Raw genomic sequence first — 18,157 nt, forward strand, 5'->3', positions numbered from 1 at the left:
AGATAGCCTTCCTTCACTTCTCTTGATAATAGGTTTTTTCCTTTTTGTACTTTAATGCTTTCATTTCATTTGAGTTTCTGTGGAGGTGTGAGGGAATGAGTGTGCTCAGTCTGCTACTTAAAATTAAATTCCATATCTTTCTTTTTGAAGGAAGAATGTCAATATTTCTCTTAGATTGAATAAGCAGCACATGTTCATTCTAGAAAACTTGAAAACAACATAGAAAAATATGGCAGGAAGTTGAAAGGCATCCACAGTCTCAATGTGCCAATCCTCCCCTCCAGCTAAGAGTCCATTTGAGTTTTGGCCTGGGGAGCTTGACCATATGATTCTGAAGTTAACCTGGAAGATGGAAAGCAGGGAAGTCTGGCTCATAGGATTTTGATAAAGAACATAACCCCTCTGTTTGAATTTGCTAGGGCTGCCATAACAAAGTACCACACATTGACATATTGAGCCACTTAAACAGCAGAAATTTATTTTCTCACAATTCTGGAGGCTAGAAGTCCAAGGCCAAAGTGTCAACAGGTTTGGCCTCTTCTGAGGGCTCTCTTGGCTTGTAGATGGCCACCTGCCTCCTGTGCCACCACATGGTCTTCCCTGTGTGTGTCCGTGCTCTAATTTCCTCTTCTTATGAGGATGCCAGTCCTATTGAATTGGGGGCTCTTGGCCCCATGTTGGCAAATATAGCAGGGAGAGGCATGAAAAGGGCTGCAAGTAAGAGGAGTAACTAAATTCTGAAGACGGGACACCCCCTCCAGGCAGACCTCCTTCCAATGTCCCCATCCTCAGTAAAAGGCAGAATCCTTGGTAGTTCTTCCCAGTACCTCTTCCAAAAGGCAACTGCTCTCTAAAGAAATTGAGTAAACCTTCCAGAGAAATGTCGGGCATCCAAGTGTGGTGTTGGTGCTGCGTCCTGAGAGAGATGGAGATATGGCAGCCACTGTGCAACCAGGAGGAGCAAAGGTGCGTGCTCTATGGGGACACAATGCAAGAAGACAGAGGAGCTAGCTACAGCGTGGGATAAAATATTTGCCCACACCAATGACCTTATTTTAACTGTGTTGCCTCTTGAAAGACCCTATCCCAAAATACAGTCACATTCTGAGGTGCCACGGGTTAGGACTGGAACATATGAATTGGGGAGGAGGTACAACTCAGTCCATAACACTCCTACATAACAAATTATATCGTAAATCCACATTAATTGCAGCTACAGTGTATTGGTATGAGTGTAGTCACAGAGCAAAGAAGCTAAATAAATAGATTACAAGTAGACTTGAGCATGTGTCAGGTCTCAGCAACATAATCAGAAAACACTAGAAATCACTGGCAGAGAGATTAGTTATACAAATGCAGTTTGGAGAAAGTGGATAGCTATTTGGGAAAGCAGATTCTAAGATCAAGCCTGAGGCACATACCAGAAATGAATGAAAAGAGTGGGTGTAAGTGGGTGTTAGTGAACTGGAGAATAGTGAAGAATGTGTGTGCACCCTGACACAAGGCATTCAAATTCAATGAAAATAAACCCAAACTGTGAAGTCAAATAAAATCTTTCTACTGGCTGAATTCAGCGCATGCTAATGTTCAGCTTCTATCAGATGCTCACTTCACGTTATACACTGGTAGAGATTTCAGGTGGATTCAAGAATTAAAGTTAAAAATGTAGAGACACACCCATCTAGACATACACATGCACAGAAACCAAGCAGAAGTGTAGGTAGTGTCTATTTGATCTTGGAATATGGAGAAGGACTTTCTCAGCATAACCCAGTGGTGGAAATTAGGAAAGAAAAGGCTGATATTCTTTGTTAGGTTTCACCTTCAACTGTCTCTGTAAAATATTTGTAGCCCCAGAATGTAATCTCAAGGGCTCTGCCATTTGACTCTCTAAAAGCCTTGCCTGGTTTGGGAAGAAAGCACATTCAGGAGGAGTGTGTACAATGTCAGGTATTCTAGAATCACATTCTGGATTTTCTTTTCCCAGTAAGCTAGACCATCCCAAAGCTGTCAGCGGTCTTGGCACACACTGCTGGGTCCTCTGGAAAATTGCTTTTGCTTCCTTGTCCATAGCTGTATAGGCCCATCTTACATGGAGCCCACCTTAGGAGGCAAGCTCACAGTGTATTGTGGGAATGGGGTCGTGCCCCAGAGGCTCCAGTTGGGAGCACTCACCAGAGGCACTTCTCTTAGAGCCGGGAAAAGCTTTGCTTCTTGCTTTCATTTTATGGACAGTGTCCAAATAGTGACCTAATCTTGTGCTTTGAGAGCTGGGCAATTTAGAGCCACACTTCCACTTCCTTTAGTCCCTGATGACGCTCTTACAATGCAGAGTTTGCTTGCTGGACCTTTCCTCTGGCAGCAGAACACAGTGGCTAACAGTGAGAACTCTGCCTGGAGCTAAACTGCCCGGGTCAAATTCCATCTCCGCCACTTACTAGCTATGGATCTTAGGCAGGTCATGCAGCTGCCCTGTGCCTCAGTTTTCTCACGCATGAGTGGGGGTAAAAACGAAATCCTCATAGTGAAACGGTTATCAAAATTAAAATAATACCTATAAAATGCTTACAATAGTGTTCGATCTATTACAGGGATTAAGTAAATGATGACTTAGTGGTGATAAGGATTTTAATGCCTGCAAAATGCTTAGTATCTATAAATGATGATAATACTGATGATTCCATTCTTGTCTTCCCTTTGCCCTTATTTTAAAATATTTTATCTTTTTCGTAATTTATAAAGTTGCCTCTAATCTTTTATGGACTTGCTGGCACATGATCCAAGACTTGCCCTCAAGGATGGCTCTCCTAGCTCTGACTGTTCGTTTTTATGAGTGTACACAAAGCACCTACCGTGTACTCAGTAGTGTCCATGAGCTTTTCTCTACTGCTGTTCATTTGAATCATCTAGCAAACGTAGAAAAATACTGTGCCCCACTTGAGACCATCTGAAGAAACTCTGAGGGGGCAGGGCCTAAGTAGAATATATATGTTCACCGTGCATCCAGGGTTAAGAATCCTCATCTTAGAGAATACAGAGGTAGTTGATAATGTAGCATTTTGTCTCAAAGGAGCTTACTTTTGTGGAGAGATAAATTAGGGGTCCACTTCCCCTGAATCCCATGATCCCATATTTTCTGGTATCTCCCTATCAATCTTCCCTTTACCTTCAATCAAATGTGTCCAAACTAAATTTCTTCTCTTCCTCCCTCAGACCTGATGTTATGCCTGTATTTTTAACTTTGTTGGTAGTTTTGCAAACTATGATACCTAGGTGTTTTCATGATACCTGCAGCCATTCTGCAGTCTCTGATAGAGACAAGCTACTGTGGATTCTGGGTTTTTATCTAAGAGTCTCACTTTTTAGGTTTTTAGCTTATACATGTCTCTAGGATCTTCATGTGTCCTTCTGGACTAAGAATGAATTATGGGTCATTCTGAAGTTCTGGGAATAAGAATTCTCCCTTCCTCCAGCTTCTTTAATGTGAGGCTGTTCAGAGATGGTTAGCAAGTGCACACCATCGAGCAAATTTTCCAGGATTCCTGTCCTGCCATCATCATTTACTAACTGTGTAATTTAACTGCCCCCAGCCCGTGCTTCAGTTTCTTCTTCTGTTAAATGAGATGTGCCAGTTGTTACATTATAGGCTCTAAGTTTTAAACTTTCTCTTCTGTTCTCTGGTGTGTGGTGCTGCAAACCCACCGTTGGTCAGCTGTTCCTTCTTAGGCCCTGCCAATGAGGGAAGATAGAGGCAACTGCAAGGCTGGAGGTGGGAGCAGGGACCTACCTGCTTCTTCCTTTTTGTTCTGGGTCTGATTCCTCTCCACTTCCTATCTTTCCCTGTCCACTTTCTGTCTCTCCCTGTCTGCTTCTGTTTGCTCCTGCTGGCTTCCTATTTGCCCTCTATCTGCTTCCTGTCTTCTTCATATCTACTTCCTGTTCCTGTGAGCCCCAGGTGGGCCAAGCAGGGCTGCCCAACTTGAGGGTTGAAAAGAATCTTGGAACAAAAGGCAAGCATCACTCCTGGCTGCTACCTCCTGCCTGATGACCGACTGGCACTGGTGGCCTCATGCTTGCCTGCCTATGGGGTCTCTTCTTCTTTCCCAGGCCATGATGTGTTTTATGTAGTTGAGAACAGTGGAGACTCACCTGACTTCTTACATCTTGATTTTATACTGGTGGCTTTGGGATTCAGTAGTCAAGTATTTGCTACCTTTTTTGGTTCTATAGTGAATGAATCATGTTTCAAATGCTGAGTTGTGGAAGGATCTGTTCCCCAGGGTACAATAAAGGGATACAGCTGGGGATAGGAGCAAACCGAATGGGGATTTACATTATCATCCCACCACAGCTGTTATTAATGAATGAATAACCATCTTAATCCAAGAGCACTTGGCCCAAATTGTTGCATAGGCTGTTCCTTCTGAGGCTCTGGGATATGTAAGGTGGTTTATAGGTAGTAATTTTTTTCCATCTTTATTACTGTTGTAAAGGTAGGGATCACTGGCTCTTTTGCTAGCAGCTGGGTTGAGATGCCCTGAGTGAGCTATACCTATTTTCCTTCTCTACCTGAAAATCCAGGCTGGTAACAGGTACCTGGGATGGGAGATGCAGTCACCTGTGACTATGGAGCAATGAAAACCTCACTGCGTATACAGGGATTGCATCCATCAACCTGGCCTTGTGAGCATTAAACTTTGGCTCCGTCAGATGACTTCCAAAGGGTTAACTTCTTGGCCTCATTGTAGAACTACTGGGCCAGGTGGGCCCTCAGGTAATACAAGAAAGTGGAAAACCTTTGGAATTCGACAGAGCTGGTTTGAATTCTAACACTGACCATGTCCAAATTGCTTAATTTCTGTGTGGCTCAACTTCATCACTTTTTAAAAAGGGTCTAACACAACTTGTGTTACAACTGCTGTGATAATCAACTGGCGTGACTGGAAACATGCCCAGGTGTGTCAGCCTGTGAACGGTGTGCGTCTCCCTTTAACTGTATTTCCTTCTACTTGAGAAGTGCAGCTCTTTGCTTGGCAGACATTGCTGCCAGCTTAGTGACCACAGTGATGTGATATTTGAGGAGGACATGAATGGAGTGATAGTGTGATAGGCGAATGCTGTGTTAATAAAAACAGTATCCATTAACAACCCTGGGAAGAAGCCAGAGAGAGGCTCAGAAGGAACACTGAGAGATTTCTTCTCTCAAGCGTTAAACCAAGGCAGCCTTAATTGATGGACATTCATTCAGCAAATATCTATTTAATTTCTCCTGCGAGGTACTGGAGATTGTGCCATAAACTGCACATCAAAGCCCCTTCTGTCATGGTATCTGAATTTTAGTAAAGAGAATGGATAGTAAACAAGCAAACAAGGAAAAATACAAAGGCTAATTTCAGATGGTGATAGCGGCTTTGAAGGAATATAACAGGATGCAGTGATGAGTGACTGGATATTGTAGTCACACTTTAGTCAAGAAAACAGAAATCACCTAGTTACTTCAACAGAGGGAATTTCATAAAGGGAACTACTTACTCAGGTGCTGGAAAATCTGAGAAACCAAATTGGACGTGATAAAGTCCCATCTGGGAGTGGTAAACTTATTTAGAAATTAAGAACAGCAGGAGCATGAAGCTGTTGTCATCTTTTAGGCTAGAGGGAAAAGGGGAAGAGAGCAGGTTATTAAAACCCAGAAGCTGCTGGATTAGGCATTAGAAACTGCTACAGAGAGCTGGGACCGTGCTGGGGCTTTGTAGGGAGTTAGAACCACAGAGCAGATGCAGTTTCTGACAGTGCACGCTGCAGGGAGGAGACACAGGGGGAAAAACCCTGGGTTCTCCCCTCTTCCTACCCTGTCTTCTATCAAAGCTTCTGATTGGCTGAACACATGCAGAAGCAGGGAGCAAGGGAGCTTGGGAAATGGAGTTCCCTGCATTGCTGTAATACAACGCAGGGAACTACATTGCCATGAGTGGAATGGCCAGAGTTGTTGCTCAGCTCAGAGATGGTCTCACTGAGCTAAGAACTCCAGACAAGAAGGAGTCTTCTCTGCTCACATGTGGGTGATGAGCTTCCCCAGCAAGTGTAAGTAAGGGCAACGAGAAAGATGTGAAAACAGCACCAAATGGAGCTGGGGAAATTGATGGGAGAACTCTGGGTGGAAGAGAGCATGGAAGATTTTCTAGTCTGTTCCTCTGCTGCCAGAGATGACGTTTACTACACCACCCTGAACTAATATTAATGCTGACAAACGCCTCCTTCAAGCTCCTGGCCTCCGTGACCATGAAATCAGTAAAGGCTGTGGTTATTCCCAAGGTACCCAGGGGGTGGTGAATTATCAGCTTTAGTCAGGGCCACACTTTCACAGACCAGTAAGGAGTTTCTCTTGCTGGTGTTTTTCAAAAGCCTGGTCACCTGGCCACCTGGCCCACTGGAAAAAGAGCTTTCTGTGCCTGGCTCTGTGTGTCTGAGTTGTTTTGTATGAATTAGAGGAGACTCAGCCTCAGAAATGTCATGGGCCTGTACCCTAAGTGGGTCACCAGTAGCCACAAGACTGTTGTCTTCTAGACATGACTGGAGCTAATAATGAAAGGGGCTGATTTCTGAGTCTGTTCCTTGTTGTAGCAGGTTCACATTGTACCATCTTGGGGTTCAGGACTTCATGTCCCACCAGTCCTAAGATCCATGTCCAGGAAGATTTTGTGTGTGCTAAGCACAGCAGTGACGTCCATTCAGTTCGGGTCACAGGGTCCCCACCAGGATTCCTGGCACTCTGTGAGTTGCTTCATTCTAGGAGTGATATTATTAATCTCCTCCCCTCTCTTCCTCCCGAGTCTGTCTTTACGGCTTCTTTGGAGCCATCTGCCATTGGTATTTTGAGTCGGAGCATTCGTCAGCCAACAGAGCATCTTTCTGGTGCACCTTGGGTCCTCTCTGGACCTGAACTTTACTCTGTTCTTGCCTCATAAGGAGGGCAGTGATGAGAAGTTCTTTTAAACTGGGCCTCATTGCGCCTTCCTAATTTCCTGCTCTCAGGGCCCACCTCATTCTGTCCAGTGGTAAATAGCTCTCTAGGAAATCAGCAGACTGAATAGGGCCTCATTTCACATTCAGAACGCGGGCCACATGCTCTACCTGCCAGTGGGAAAAAGAATGGTGTTACTATGAGATTAAAGGGAAGAGTGTTAGTTTTTCAGTGTATTTCTCAGGACACAGTCCCGTGGCTTCATAAAATCCTCCTAAATTCAGGTATTATATATTTTGTTGCAATCTGGTTTGAGAACAGAATAAGGCCCTGGCAGCTGACATTTATGGCTTTCCATATACACTTTCAGACACAATTTGTATTGCATTTTGCTTGAGTTATGGTGGGACAGGAGTGTAAACCTTACACTGCTATTTCAGATCAGATGGAGGCTTTGGCTGCAATGAAGAAGAGAAGGTGCAGCTCTACATTTCTTGTAAACCAATTTTTGAGAGGTGTAAAACACCTACATAAAAGATAAGGAAAACAATAAACCAATCTACAGTGCAAACAGAGCATATTAAAGTTTGCATTTATTTTAATTTCCTTTTGCATATCTGTAAATAAGTCAGAATTTAAGCCTTACCTTGGATTCCCCCTAAATTTTACGAGAAGTAAAATTCAAGCCACTCACTTGCAAGCCTGGTGGGCTGGGTGCCTGGTTAGCCCAGCTGAGAGATATTGTCATGCTCCACAAGCCAGGCATTCCCTGCTGACTGTGTTCCTGTTGCCAACTAGTTTACGAGCAAATTCACCTGGAATTTAACTTCCTGGTTTAGAGAAGGGAAATCAACCAACGACAGAAAGAACTAATTTAAATTTCATCTGGAGCTGTGCTTCGGCATCGCTTGACATTGTCAAAATACAGATTGCCCCTTGGTGGCGGCACCAGCTAAAACTTTCCTTTAGATGAGGCTAATTCTTCAAATCATGCCTCCCTCCTCTATCTCTTGATCCAAATCCTGCCCAGCCTATGCGGACATCATTCTGGAGGAAACCCAGGTCTATACTCCGGAAGGGAATATATCGTGTGTTTAAATATATTTGAGATAATTTCAATGAAGTTTTGAGGTCGTTTTCAATTTACATACTGTAAGTGTTTTCTCGTGATGCTACAGATTTGTTGAAATCGTGGTTTTGATGTCAGTTTAATGTCGCACACATAGGGTGGCTTGAGTCACTTCTTGAATCATTTCCTTAATGATGGGTTTTGGGCTGCTTCCAGTGTGTTGCTGTTATAAATCATGCGTGCTTGTGATAAATCTACCTGCGCATTAATCTCCTTCCTGACCTCTTGATTATTTCCTTAGAACAAATTCCTAGGTGAATTCCTGAGAGGGGCATTTTTTAGGATCTTAATGGCCGATTTCCTAACTGCTTTCTGAGTGCTAGCCGTGTCCTCCGGAGCGTCCGATGGGCTGAACACAGTCTGCTAGTTCCTTGGCAGAAATCATGGCTGCATTGCCCCTGTAATATTTTTACATGCCACAATGCTGGAGACATAATAAGTGAATAATAAGCATATTTAGATACGTAATTGGAGGAATGAATAAGTAATTGCCCTCTGTAGTAGTGACTCTGACAAGGGACTGGCCATGTTGATGACATTTGAGGAGAACTTGCTTCCTGAACGCCTTCTTAGGAAAAGGATGTATCAGCCCCTTCGTGGGCGGTATCTTTTTCACAATCTACTAATTACAGTTTTGTCACCCTCTAGAAAAGGAAAGCTCACAAGGACAGCCCCAAACAAGCTAAAAAGTGTTTAGATCAATAGAAGCTTTATTTTGCAGAATTTGTAATGGCTGCAGAAAAACGTGTCACCAGGAGCCAGGGTCAATGGCGTGGGATTTATCTGCTGTTTCCTCCTCTAGGATGTCTAAGATGCTGACTTTTAAGCACTACCGTCAGGTTCCATTTCTTCTTGCATTGGTTGGAAAACCGGACTCCAGTGGTGGAGGTTTATTTCAGGGCATGAGGAAAAAAAAAGTCTGTCCTTGGCCTGATTTGCTGACCCTGGTTCCTGGTGGGCTTTCTTCACTTTGAAAAATCTTGTTGGGTCTTTGCTGTCTGTGTTTTCACTTTTGAAAGAAACATGCTAAGAAACATACATACACATATATACTCACATGTACATGTTTATGTGTATGTTTTGTGTGTTTTAATTAGCAAAATAATACATGGTGGTAACAAATTAAAAGAAAGTAGAAACGTAAATGGTAAAAAACAAAAACTTTCTCTTTCGGGTTCTGTAGACACCCAAACATAAATATATACATTTACATATACATGTAGAATTTTAAAAATTTACCAAATAGGATCAAATATGACACATTTGATTTTTTTTTTTTTTGGAGACAGTCTTGCTCTGTTGCCAGCCTGGAGTGCAGTGGCCCAATCTCAGGTCACTGCAACCTCCACCTCCCAGGTTCAAGCAATTCTTCTGCCTCAGCCTCCAGAGTAGCTGGGATGATGGGTGCATGCCACCGCGCCCGGCTGTTTTTTTTTGTATTTTTAGTAGAGATGGGGTTTAGTACAGACAGGGTTGCCCAGGCTGGTCTTGAACTCCTGAGCTCAGGCAGTCTGCCCGCCTCGGTCTCCCAAAGTGCTAGGATTACAGGCATGAGCTACTGCGCCCGGTCTGATTTTTTTTTTATACTTAATTTGTTTTTTATCCTTAATGACTTATTGTGGGCATCTTTTAGAGTATGTTTATATAGCTCTACCTCATTTTAAAAAATAGTTTCATATTATTGCACTGTAAAATGATTAGTTTCCTGTTGATCAACTCACTGAACATGTATTAAAATAATATAGAGTAATAATGATTGTGGGTAAAGATTGACAGCACGTTTCTGTGTGTCAGCATTGTTCCAAGTGCTCCATTTTCTTTTTCTCGAGACAGGATTTTGCTCTATCACCCAGGCTGGGGTGCAGTGGCGCAATCTCGGCTCACTGTAATCCCCACCTCTTTGGTTCAAGATCTTCCTGCCTCAGCCTCCCAAGTAGTTGAGACTACAGGCATGTGCCACCATGCCTGGATAATTTTGTGGTTTTTTTGTAGAGACGAGGTCTCACTATTTTGCCCGGTCTGGTTTTAAACTCTTGGAATCAAGCTATCCACCCGATTTGGCCTCCCAACCTGTGGGGATGACAGGTTCACCCACCAAACCTGGCTGTGCTTTGTATTTATTAACTCATTAATCCTTCCAGCAACCCTGTAAGGTACAATTCATGTTTATGTCCTACTTTATATGAGGACATTTGTGGTACAGAGAGGCTAAGTAACTTGGTCAAGATTGCTCAGTTAGGAAGTGGCAAAGCCAGGATTCAAATCCAGCCACCTGGCTCAGCACATATGCTCTTGAATGTGTTTGTTTGCAATTCTAAATGAACGTCCTTGTAGATTAACCTTTGTGCATTCTCGTTGGTATTTCGGAAGGAGAGATTTCTAGAAATGGGAACACTGAGCTTCAGTGTCTTTTCAGTAAGAATGATAGAGATGTCATCATGTCCACAGAGATGCCACTTGTAGAAGTGATAGAGAGCTGCATGGGTATCAAAGGTGCTACCATGTCACATGCAATGGTGCAATGCCTGATGGGTAGACTTGGCGGGTGTCTGTGGGGTGGATGAACAACGATGTCCATGATCTTTTGAGTTTCTGATTTTGCACAAACAGCAGAAGCAATGTTTTCTTTTTAGAGAAATAACTCTAAATAACCGAGGACTGTTGGATTGGTGGTAAATGGGGTTCCTTCCCACTCTGTGCTGTCTTTTTGGGAAGATCCTGAGGACCGTACTTTATGTAATTACAGGGCTTTCACTGTGATGGGACCTGGGGGAGAAACAGTGGCCAGTGGGCGGTTTGTTGGGGAGATGGGTGGAGACTGCATTGCATTTATTTCCTTACATCTCAGAACACGGTTTTATTCTTTTGCTTTCCTTTCTTGTGCAGTAACGGAGAGTCGAGGGATTGTGGATAGCCTGCAGAAGTTCTCCTCGCTCCCAGCTTACCTCCCCTCGAGCTTGCACATCTCCAATGCAGAGAAGTCCTTCTTCCTTAAAGAAGCCAACCAAGATCTCACGAGGAATGCCAGTCTGCAGGCCCGGGTGGAGCCATTCTTCATCTACCGAGCCAGGACACCCCCTGTTATCAATGCCAGCTATGGCCCGTTTTCCGTGGAGAAGATGATCCCCCAGGAGCTCTTGTTGACATCCACAGCCTTTGGAAACATGGACAAGTTTCCCTTCAACTGGAAATTGAAATCCCACATCCTTGACAGCTCCATCTACTCCAACAGACCCAAAGTGCAGACCTTGTTTTATGTCACTGGCATGGGCTGGGATGACAGTGATCTTACTGAAGATCTACCCTGTGTCAAGATGTTTGCTTTCCCCGAGGCCAGGGAAGTGGCAGCCAGCTGTCGGCTGCAGGGGGCCCCAGGGCTGTGTGTGGCCGAGCTGGAGCTGCTGCCCGAGTGGTTCAGCTCAGGCCTGGACCTGGAGCCAGAGGAGGAGATCCCAGCCCTGCTGGGGGGAACCGCGATGGAGCTCTTCTTCACACTTTACCCAGCTGATAAGACTGGCCAGTGTCCTCTGGAGGAGGAAGGCAAGTGGGAGAACAACATCCACGCGGGCCTGGAGAGCCCCCAGCAAGCATTTCCAGCCCGAGAGAGGATTGGGAGTGTGGTTGTCTATCCAACCCAAGATGATCTGAAGTGGTCCCTGGTGAGCTTGGACGAGAACGTCGTAATCTCGGTACCCCTGAATCTGGTCCGGGAAGGGGACACGGCCACCTTTTTGGTCTCTCTGACCAGTAGCTCTGTGGCAGACCAGTTCACTCTTAGGTAAGAGGCTTTGCCAGGTGGGATGAAACAGAAACCAACTCTTAGTAACCAATGAGTTGTCAATTAATAAAATGGGTGTTGATCATTTGCTGAGTATTGTCAAAAATAAGTACAGCTGGACATTAGTTAAAGTGAAAACAGATTTTATTCAGTAACTATGGACAGTAGGGAAACGAGCTGAGCTTCATTACAATTTGTGCAGAGGTGATTTGCGTGTTTTAAAGGGAGAATGAAGGATGGGGAAGAGTGGAGTCTCCACAGAGCCCGAGAAGCGACATAGTACAAAGGGTTGGGCAGCGTAAATGCAATGAGGCCAGCTGTGTCTGCTGGCTGGCAGTTATCAAAGTTAGGATTTACCCTCCCACAGAGGCTGGGAGACAGAGGCCCTGTCCTTCCTGATGATTCTGTTGCACAAGAATGATTCTCAGGTGCTTGGGAGAGAAGCTTCTTAGTTGCAAGAGACAGATATTTACAATTGTAAGCCCTTTCTTGTAAATGCTGTAAGGAAGGGAGGTGGGGGGTATCATCAGGTGTACCTTGGCTGGAACAAACAGGAACCCCCCTGGCCATGCTGAGCTTTCTGAAGCAGGTACTATGAGAGGTGCAGACGTGATCCTAGGGAGGCAGCCTTATGCTGCTAGAAGCTGTGCTAGGGTTTGGTTAAGTTTCTAAGTGCGGGGGTTTGGATGGAGTTGTCATGTGCTGAGAGTTCTGCAGTTTTCAGTATCCTGCGTCGTGAGAGATTCAAAACGGGAACTAGAGACCCACACAAGGTAATATATCAGGGGTCGGAAAACTTCCTGAAAGGGTCACACGGTAAATGGGCATCATGGGCCATGTAGTCTCTCTGGTGATGATTCACCTCTGCTGTTGCAGCCATAAATGAATGGGCGTGGCTGGGTTCCAATCAAACTTCAGTTACAAAAACACAGGACTGAATTTAGCCCAGGGGTCATGGTTTGCCAGCCCCTGCAATGTATGATCATGTTGAAGCTTGAGTAGTAGAGACTGTAAAGTCTACAGGAATGCAGGGATGAGAGTTGTGTGTGTTGCAATGGACAGAGAATGTTTCGTCTGAGCTAGATCTTGAAGGATGAATGGAATTTGGGGGCAGAGAAGGAAACAGTTCAAAATTGGGGAACAAAGTCCAGACAAGAGACTGAGACAGCATAAGTATATTAAAAGCAAGAATTTCATATAAAGAACTGTTAACTATGTATAAAGAAATGTTAACTAGGTAATCGAGAAGTCAAAAAGGCAATACCAAGGTACTAGGGAAGAGGCAGCTGCAGAAAGCAGATATCATCCCTCCAGCTGGGATAAAGAGGGAAGAAGGTAGAAGTCTCAAAAACTTGGAGCTTGGAGCAGGGATCCTGCAGAGCAGAAACCGAAACCCCTGAGAAGAGGATACAGGTTGTGCTGGTGTCGCCAGGGCTCGGAGTCATAACACTGGTTCTTCAATAGGTGGAGATGCTGCAAACGGGACTCATCTGCCATTGTGGAAGTGAATTGCAGCTGCTGTCATGAAGCAGCAAGGCTGGGTGCCCCTCATCAGAACAACAGGCAAATAGGAAGCCAATGGAAAGAGGAAAATTCCTTCTCCCACCTTCCACCTGCCAGTCTCTTTCTAGCATCCCCTATTGACAGAATAAAACAGGGCTCCTGCTGGCATCTATATTTTCTGAAAGCTCCCCCAAGTAAATCTGTTGTGAAACCAGGATTAAATACAACTGTTCTGAGGGCATAGTTCTAGCCAGTGAGGTTCAAGTGCTGCTTCTTCAGGAAGGCTTTAAAAGCTCTCACATGATAGTCGGATCCTATCCCTGCCCTGTTTGATGTGTCAGGCAGAATCCTACAATGCTGCATGTCGGTGGAAACCTTGTAAATGAATTTCAACTTCTAAATACATGAAAAGGCTTTCTAAGACAATTTCTTTCTCTGCAGTAATTCTTTGTTAAAATGAGAGTCAGCAGCCTCTATCTGTATGATGAAGATTTGGTTTTAGGATAGCTAAAAATAGGAGACTTCTATTTTTTTTTTTTTTTTGAGATGGAGTCTTGCTCTGTTGCCCAGGCTGGAGTGCAGTGGCATGATCTCGGTTCAGTGCAACCTCTGCTTCCAGGGTTCAAGAGATTCTCCTGCCTCAGCCTCCCGAGTAGCTGGGATTACAGGCATGTACCACCACTCCCAGCTAATTTTTGTATTTTTAGTAGAGATAGAGTTTCACCATATTGGTAAGGCTGGTCTTGAACTCCTGACCTTGTGATCTGCCTGCCTTGGCCTCCCAAAGTGCTGGGATTAGAGCTATGAGCCACTGCTCCCAGCCAAGTAGGAGACTTTTAATTGCTGGGGGGACAAGTTTGTCTTTTCCTGATTTTCTTCTCAAAAATATCTGGATATCTGTAAGAGACAGTGGTGGCTTTGCCATATGGCAGATGTGTGCCCTTGAGCAAGTTACTTAACCTCTCTGGACCTTAGTTTCCTCATTGGTATGATAGGGATAATGAATGATGAGATCTATCTCCTTGGGTGGTAGTAAAGATTAAATAAGTTATAAAGTTCTTAGAAAAATGTCTGGCAAATTGTGAGTCCTCAGTGAATGTTAGCCTGTGGTTGTTTCTCTGGAACTCAGGAACTGGGCATATAGATTCCAACATAAGCAAGCTTTGCTTTACAGATACAAAGGAGATGTGGGGAATTCATTGTGAGTCCAGTGTGGTCCTTCTAATCCTGACTGAGGCCTGATCATGCATTTTTGGAATTGCACTTGTTCAGATGCCCACCAACAGGATTCCAAGGCTCTGGCAGATCCCAAGTGGGTTTTGTAGCCTGGAAGAAGCCAATATTCTATTTGGAGTCTTTTGATTTAGCCTTTGGCTGTTACTGATTCAAAACTTGGTATAGACCGGAAGGGGTGGGGTGGTCTAAAACAAGTTCTTGGCTCTCATAGAAACTAGAGAAGCCTGAAATCCAACTGCAGAGAGATTATTTTAATATAAGGCAGTGTCATATGCTTGCTGTAGACCAAGAATGGCCAAGGGATGGCTTCACTGGCCCTGCCTTTCAGCACTCCCTCTGCCATGGCAGACATTACCAATCAACTGCAGCACTTCAGCACATCCTCTGCCGCAGCAGACATTACCAATCAACTGTAGCACTTCAGCACTCTCTCTGCCATAGAAGACATTGAGCCCACCCCTTCAGGCAGCCCCTATCACTGCTGTGGGGACTGGCACATTAGACTGAACTTATTTACTACTCCTGATATAGAGAAAATATTTTGGATGGGAAGTTGGAGGAAAAGGAGGGCAGATGATCTGGCGGTCAGCAAAGCCTTGGAGTCTGGCTAGGAAAGGTATTTCAGGCCAGGCAATGGCATACACAGCATTGGCTAACACTCACTGAGAGTGAGAATGGTCCAGCCCATGTGGTAAGTTCATTACATGAATTAACTCATTAAACTCTGTCAACAAACAACTCAAAAAGGCAAATGCTATTATTATTCCCATTTTTGTTTGAGGTGCAGAGAGGTTAAGTAGCTTGTCTTGGGTCACACAGGTAGGGAGTGGTTGGTGTGAACCCCAGTGATCTGGCCGTACAGCTTGTGCCCTTCATATCCACAGCTCACTGCCTCTAACAGACAAGGAGGGGCACCAGCTGCACCCCCAGCTGTGTGTGGCCCAGTCAGGCCAGAGCTACAGCTTAATTTAGGGAAGAGGAGATTCATTTAGGGACGAGACTGGAAGAGGACCCAACATCCACACTGTAGAAAGCCTTAGAGTGTTATGTTGATGGTAATTAGAAACCTCTCAAATAGTTTTCTTTTTTCCCCAAATAGGTTAATTTTAGAGCTGAAATGGACTCTAACTCTGACTTGGCCTTGAAAAATCAAGCAATGAACTGTCAGCCTCCTAGAAACGGCATCCCTGGGGCCTTTGGAATTTGGATAGTGAGTCCGCAGCCCTCCAGCAGCTTCTTCCTTTAGGGAACCCATTAGGATTTTAGATTCTTACTTGGCCTTTGGAGTTAAAGAGACAGGAGAGGGAGAGGAACAGAGGAGGCGGTCCAGCCAAAGGATGTTTCCAAATGTTTGTTTAAACTTTAGTTGTGGGGCCTTGATACCTACCTAAAGGAAAAACGTCTACTCAACAGTTTGTAAAACTGGTGGCAGTAGCCAAATTTAGCTCATAGATGTGTGCCTTATTTAGCCCACCTGATATTCTTTAAAATATTTAAGAGAGTTACCAACTTCTCACCATTGGGAGATTTTATACGCCATTTTCTTTGAAAATTTTAAAGGTTTAGCAACTTAGCACTAGCTGGTTGTAGTTGACCCCCTTTGGATGCATCAGAAATTGTCGAGTTCACCCCAGTCTCTACTACTCCCTTTTGTCTCACACCTGGCCCATTTCACTCACATATGTCACCCATCTGCCTTCTGAGGATATTTGAATTTCGAAACCCGGATTCAGCACTGGGATAAAAAAGGATGCGGTGCTAAAAAGGGAGTTTGGATTTGAGTCTATAGAGGCAGGCATTGCCAATTCATTCATTGTGAGTGTTTGTGGGAGGCAGAAGTGACCAGTGGGTGCATCACAGGGCGTGAATCCACCCTTCATTATTGCTGGCACTCTGGAGTGAATTAGTTAACTTCATGTAGAGCACTTAGAAGAGTGCCTGGCACACTGTGGGCACACCAGTACTCTTATATGCTATAATTAATATGTAGAACTTGCTACTGTTAATTCATACTCTCAAATTATCGTGCGTACTTGTCCCGGGTTCGGCGTTCACCCTTTCTATACATTGCCTCACTGTGTTATCCCAGCCAGCATACAAGGGAAGGACTAGTCCTATCCATGCTATGGATATGGAAACTGCAACTCTGAAAGGTGAGCGGTTACCTGTCTGAGGTCATGCATTGGAGACGTGGTGGGATTGTGACACGGGCCTGCAACTCTGAAAGGTGAGCGGTTACCTGTCTGAGGTCACGCATTGGAGACGTGGTGGGATTGTGACACGGGCCTGCAACTCTGAAAGGTGAGCGGTTACCTGTCTGAGGTCACGCATTGGAGACGTGGTGGGATTGTGACACGGGCCTGCAACTCTGAAAGGTGAGCGGTTACCTGTCTGAGGTCACGCATTGGAGACATGGTGGGATTGTGACACGGGCCTGCAACTCTGAAAGGTGAGCGGTTACCTGTCTGAGGTCACGCATTGGAGATGTGGTGGGATTGTGACACGGGCCTGCAACTCTGAAAGGTGAGCGGTTACCTGTCTGAGGTCATGCCTTGGAGACGTGGTGGGATTGTGACACGGGCCTGCAACTCTGAAAGGTGAGCGGTTACCTGTCTGAGGTCATGCATTGGAGACGTGGTGGGATTGTGACATGGGCCTGCACATGTGAGTTGAGAGCCCCCACTTTAAACCACTCTTCTGGGCTCTTCTGCTGATCTGGATGGGGACTGGTCTTTGTTCGCTATTAAAGCTCTCTGGGTCAGCATTTAGATTACTTTTCAAGCTTTATTTGGTAGCCAGAGAAAAATGCCTTGAAATTGTGGAAATAAATGAAGACCACTCAAAGGAGAACAAACAGGAATATTTGCTGAGAGCTTATTGTGTCAGTGGGGGTCGGCCACCAGCACTTGCCCTGGCAGAGACTCGAAGGCAGGCAGAGGAGTGAGAATGCTTCAGGTATGCTTAGGTTGGGGGGTTTTGGCCTGAGGAGTTGGGTGCAGGGTAGCTAGAAGCAGGAATCTTATGCGGTGGGCTTGGAAGCACATTTGACTTTCTCTGGTTGGCCCTGAGTTGGAAGTAGAGGGAGAAAAGAGAAGAGCTGGGAGTTGTTGACCATGTTCTGACTATTCTAGGCTGATTGCTACAAATGTGGTTTGACTTCGTGGCTGCTGCAAGGTGGAGGGGGTCAGCGTTTGATTGTTAGATGTTGTCTGGCCATTGTCCATTTGTACATTCAGTCTCTCGAAATAAGGTACTGTTCTTAGGCCTAAGGAAATGTGTTATTTCCCAACTTAACTGATTGTCTGTTTTAATCATGTCTCTTATGAATGAAATGTGACACATTTCATTCTGGCTCAGATGAGGACCCAGATCAAAGTGTGAATGTGCACAAGATTTGCTGAGATCTAATTTCAGAGCTGGAGACACATGGAAAAGAAACAGATGTGGACCATTCCACGTGCTATACTGCTATTTCAGACTGCACGTTGTAGAGGGGCCCGCTGGAACAAAAGTTGAATTGGTGACTCTCTGATACCAAGATAGATTCTGT

The 18,157-nt window shown here is 44.8% G+C and overlaps 1 protein-coding gene across 4 annotated transcripts in view; it reads left to right on the forward strand.

The window, feature by feature from the left end:
* Positions 1-18,157, forward strand: part of TMEM132B (transmembrane protein 132B) — a 520,042-nt gene that overhangs the window by 184,415 nt on the left and 317,470 nt on the right. For 3 of the 4 annotated variants that reach the window (XM_035258161.3, XM_035258162.3, XM_078337717.1), the window contains one exon: positions 10,977-11,868. In XM_035258161.3, coding sequence (XP_035114052.2) covers positions 10,977-11,868 — 892 coding nt within the window. Of the gene's footprint in view, positions 1-10,824; positions 11,869-18,157 lie in introns of those variants that run through there. The other variant, XM_078337718.1, reaches the window with a different exon arrangement.

Source organism: Callithrix jacchus, chromosome 9 (assembly GCF_049354715.1).
Source record: "Callithrix jacchus isolate 240 chromosome 9, calJac240_pri, whole genome shotgun sequence".
Lineage (NCBI taxonomy): Eukaryota > Metazoa > Chordata > Mammalia > Primates > Cebidae > Callithrix > Callithrix jacchus.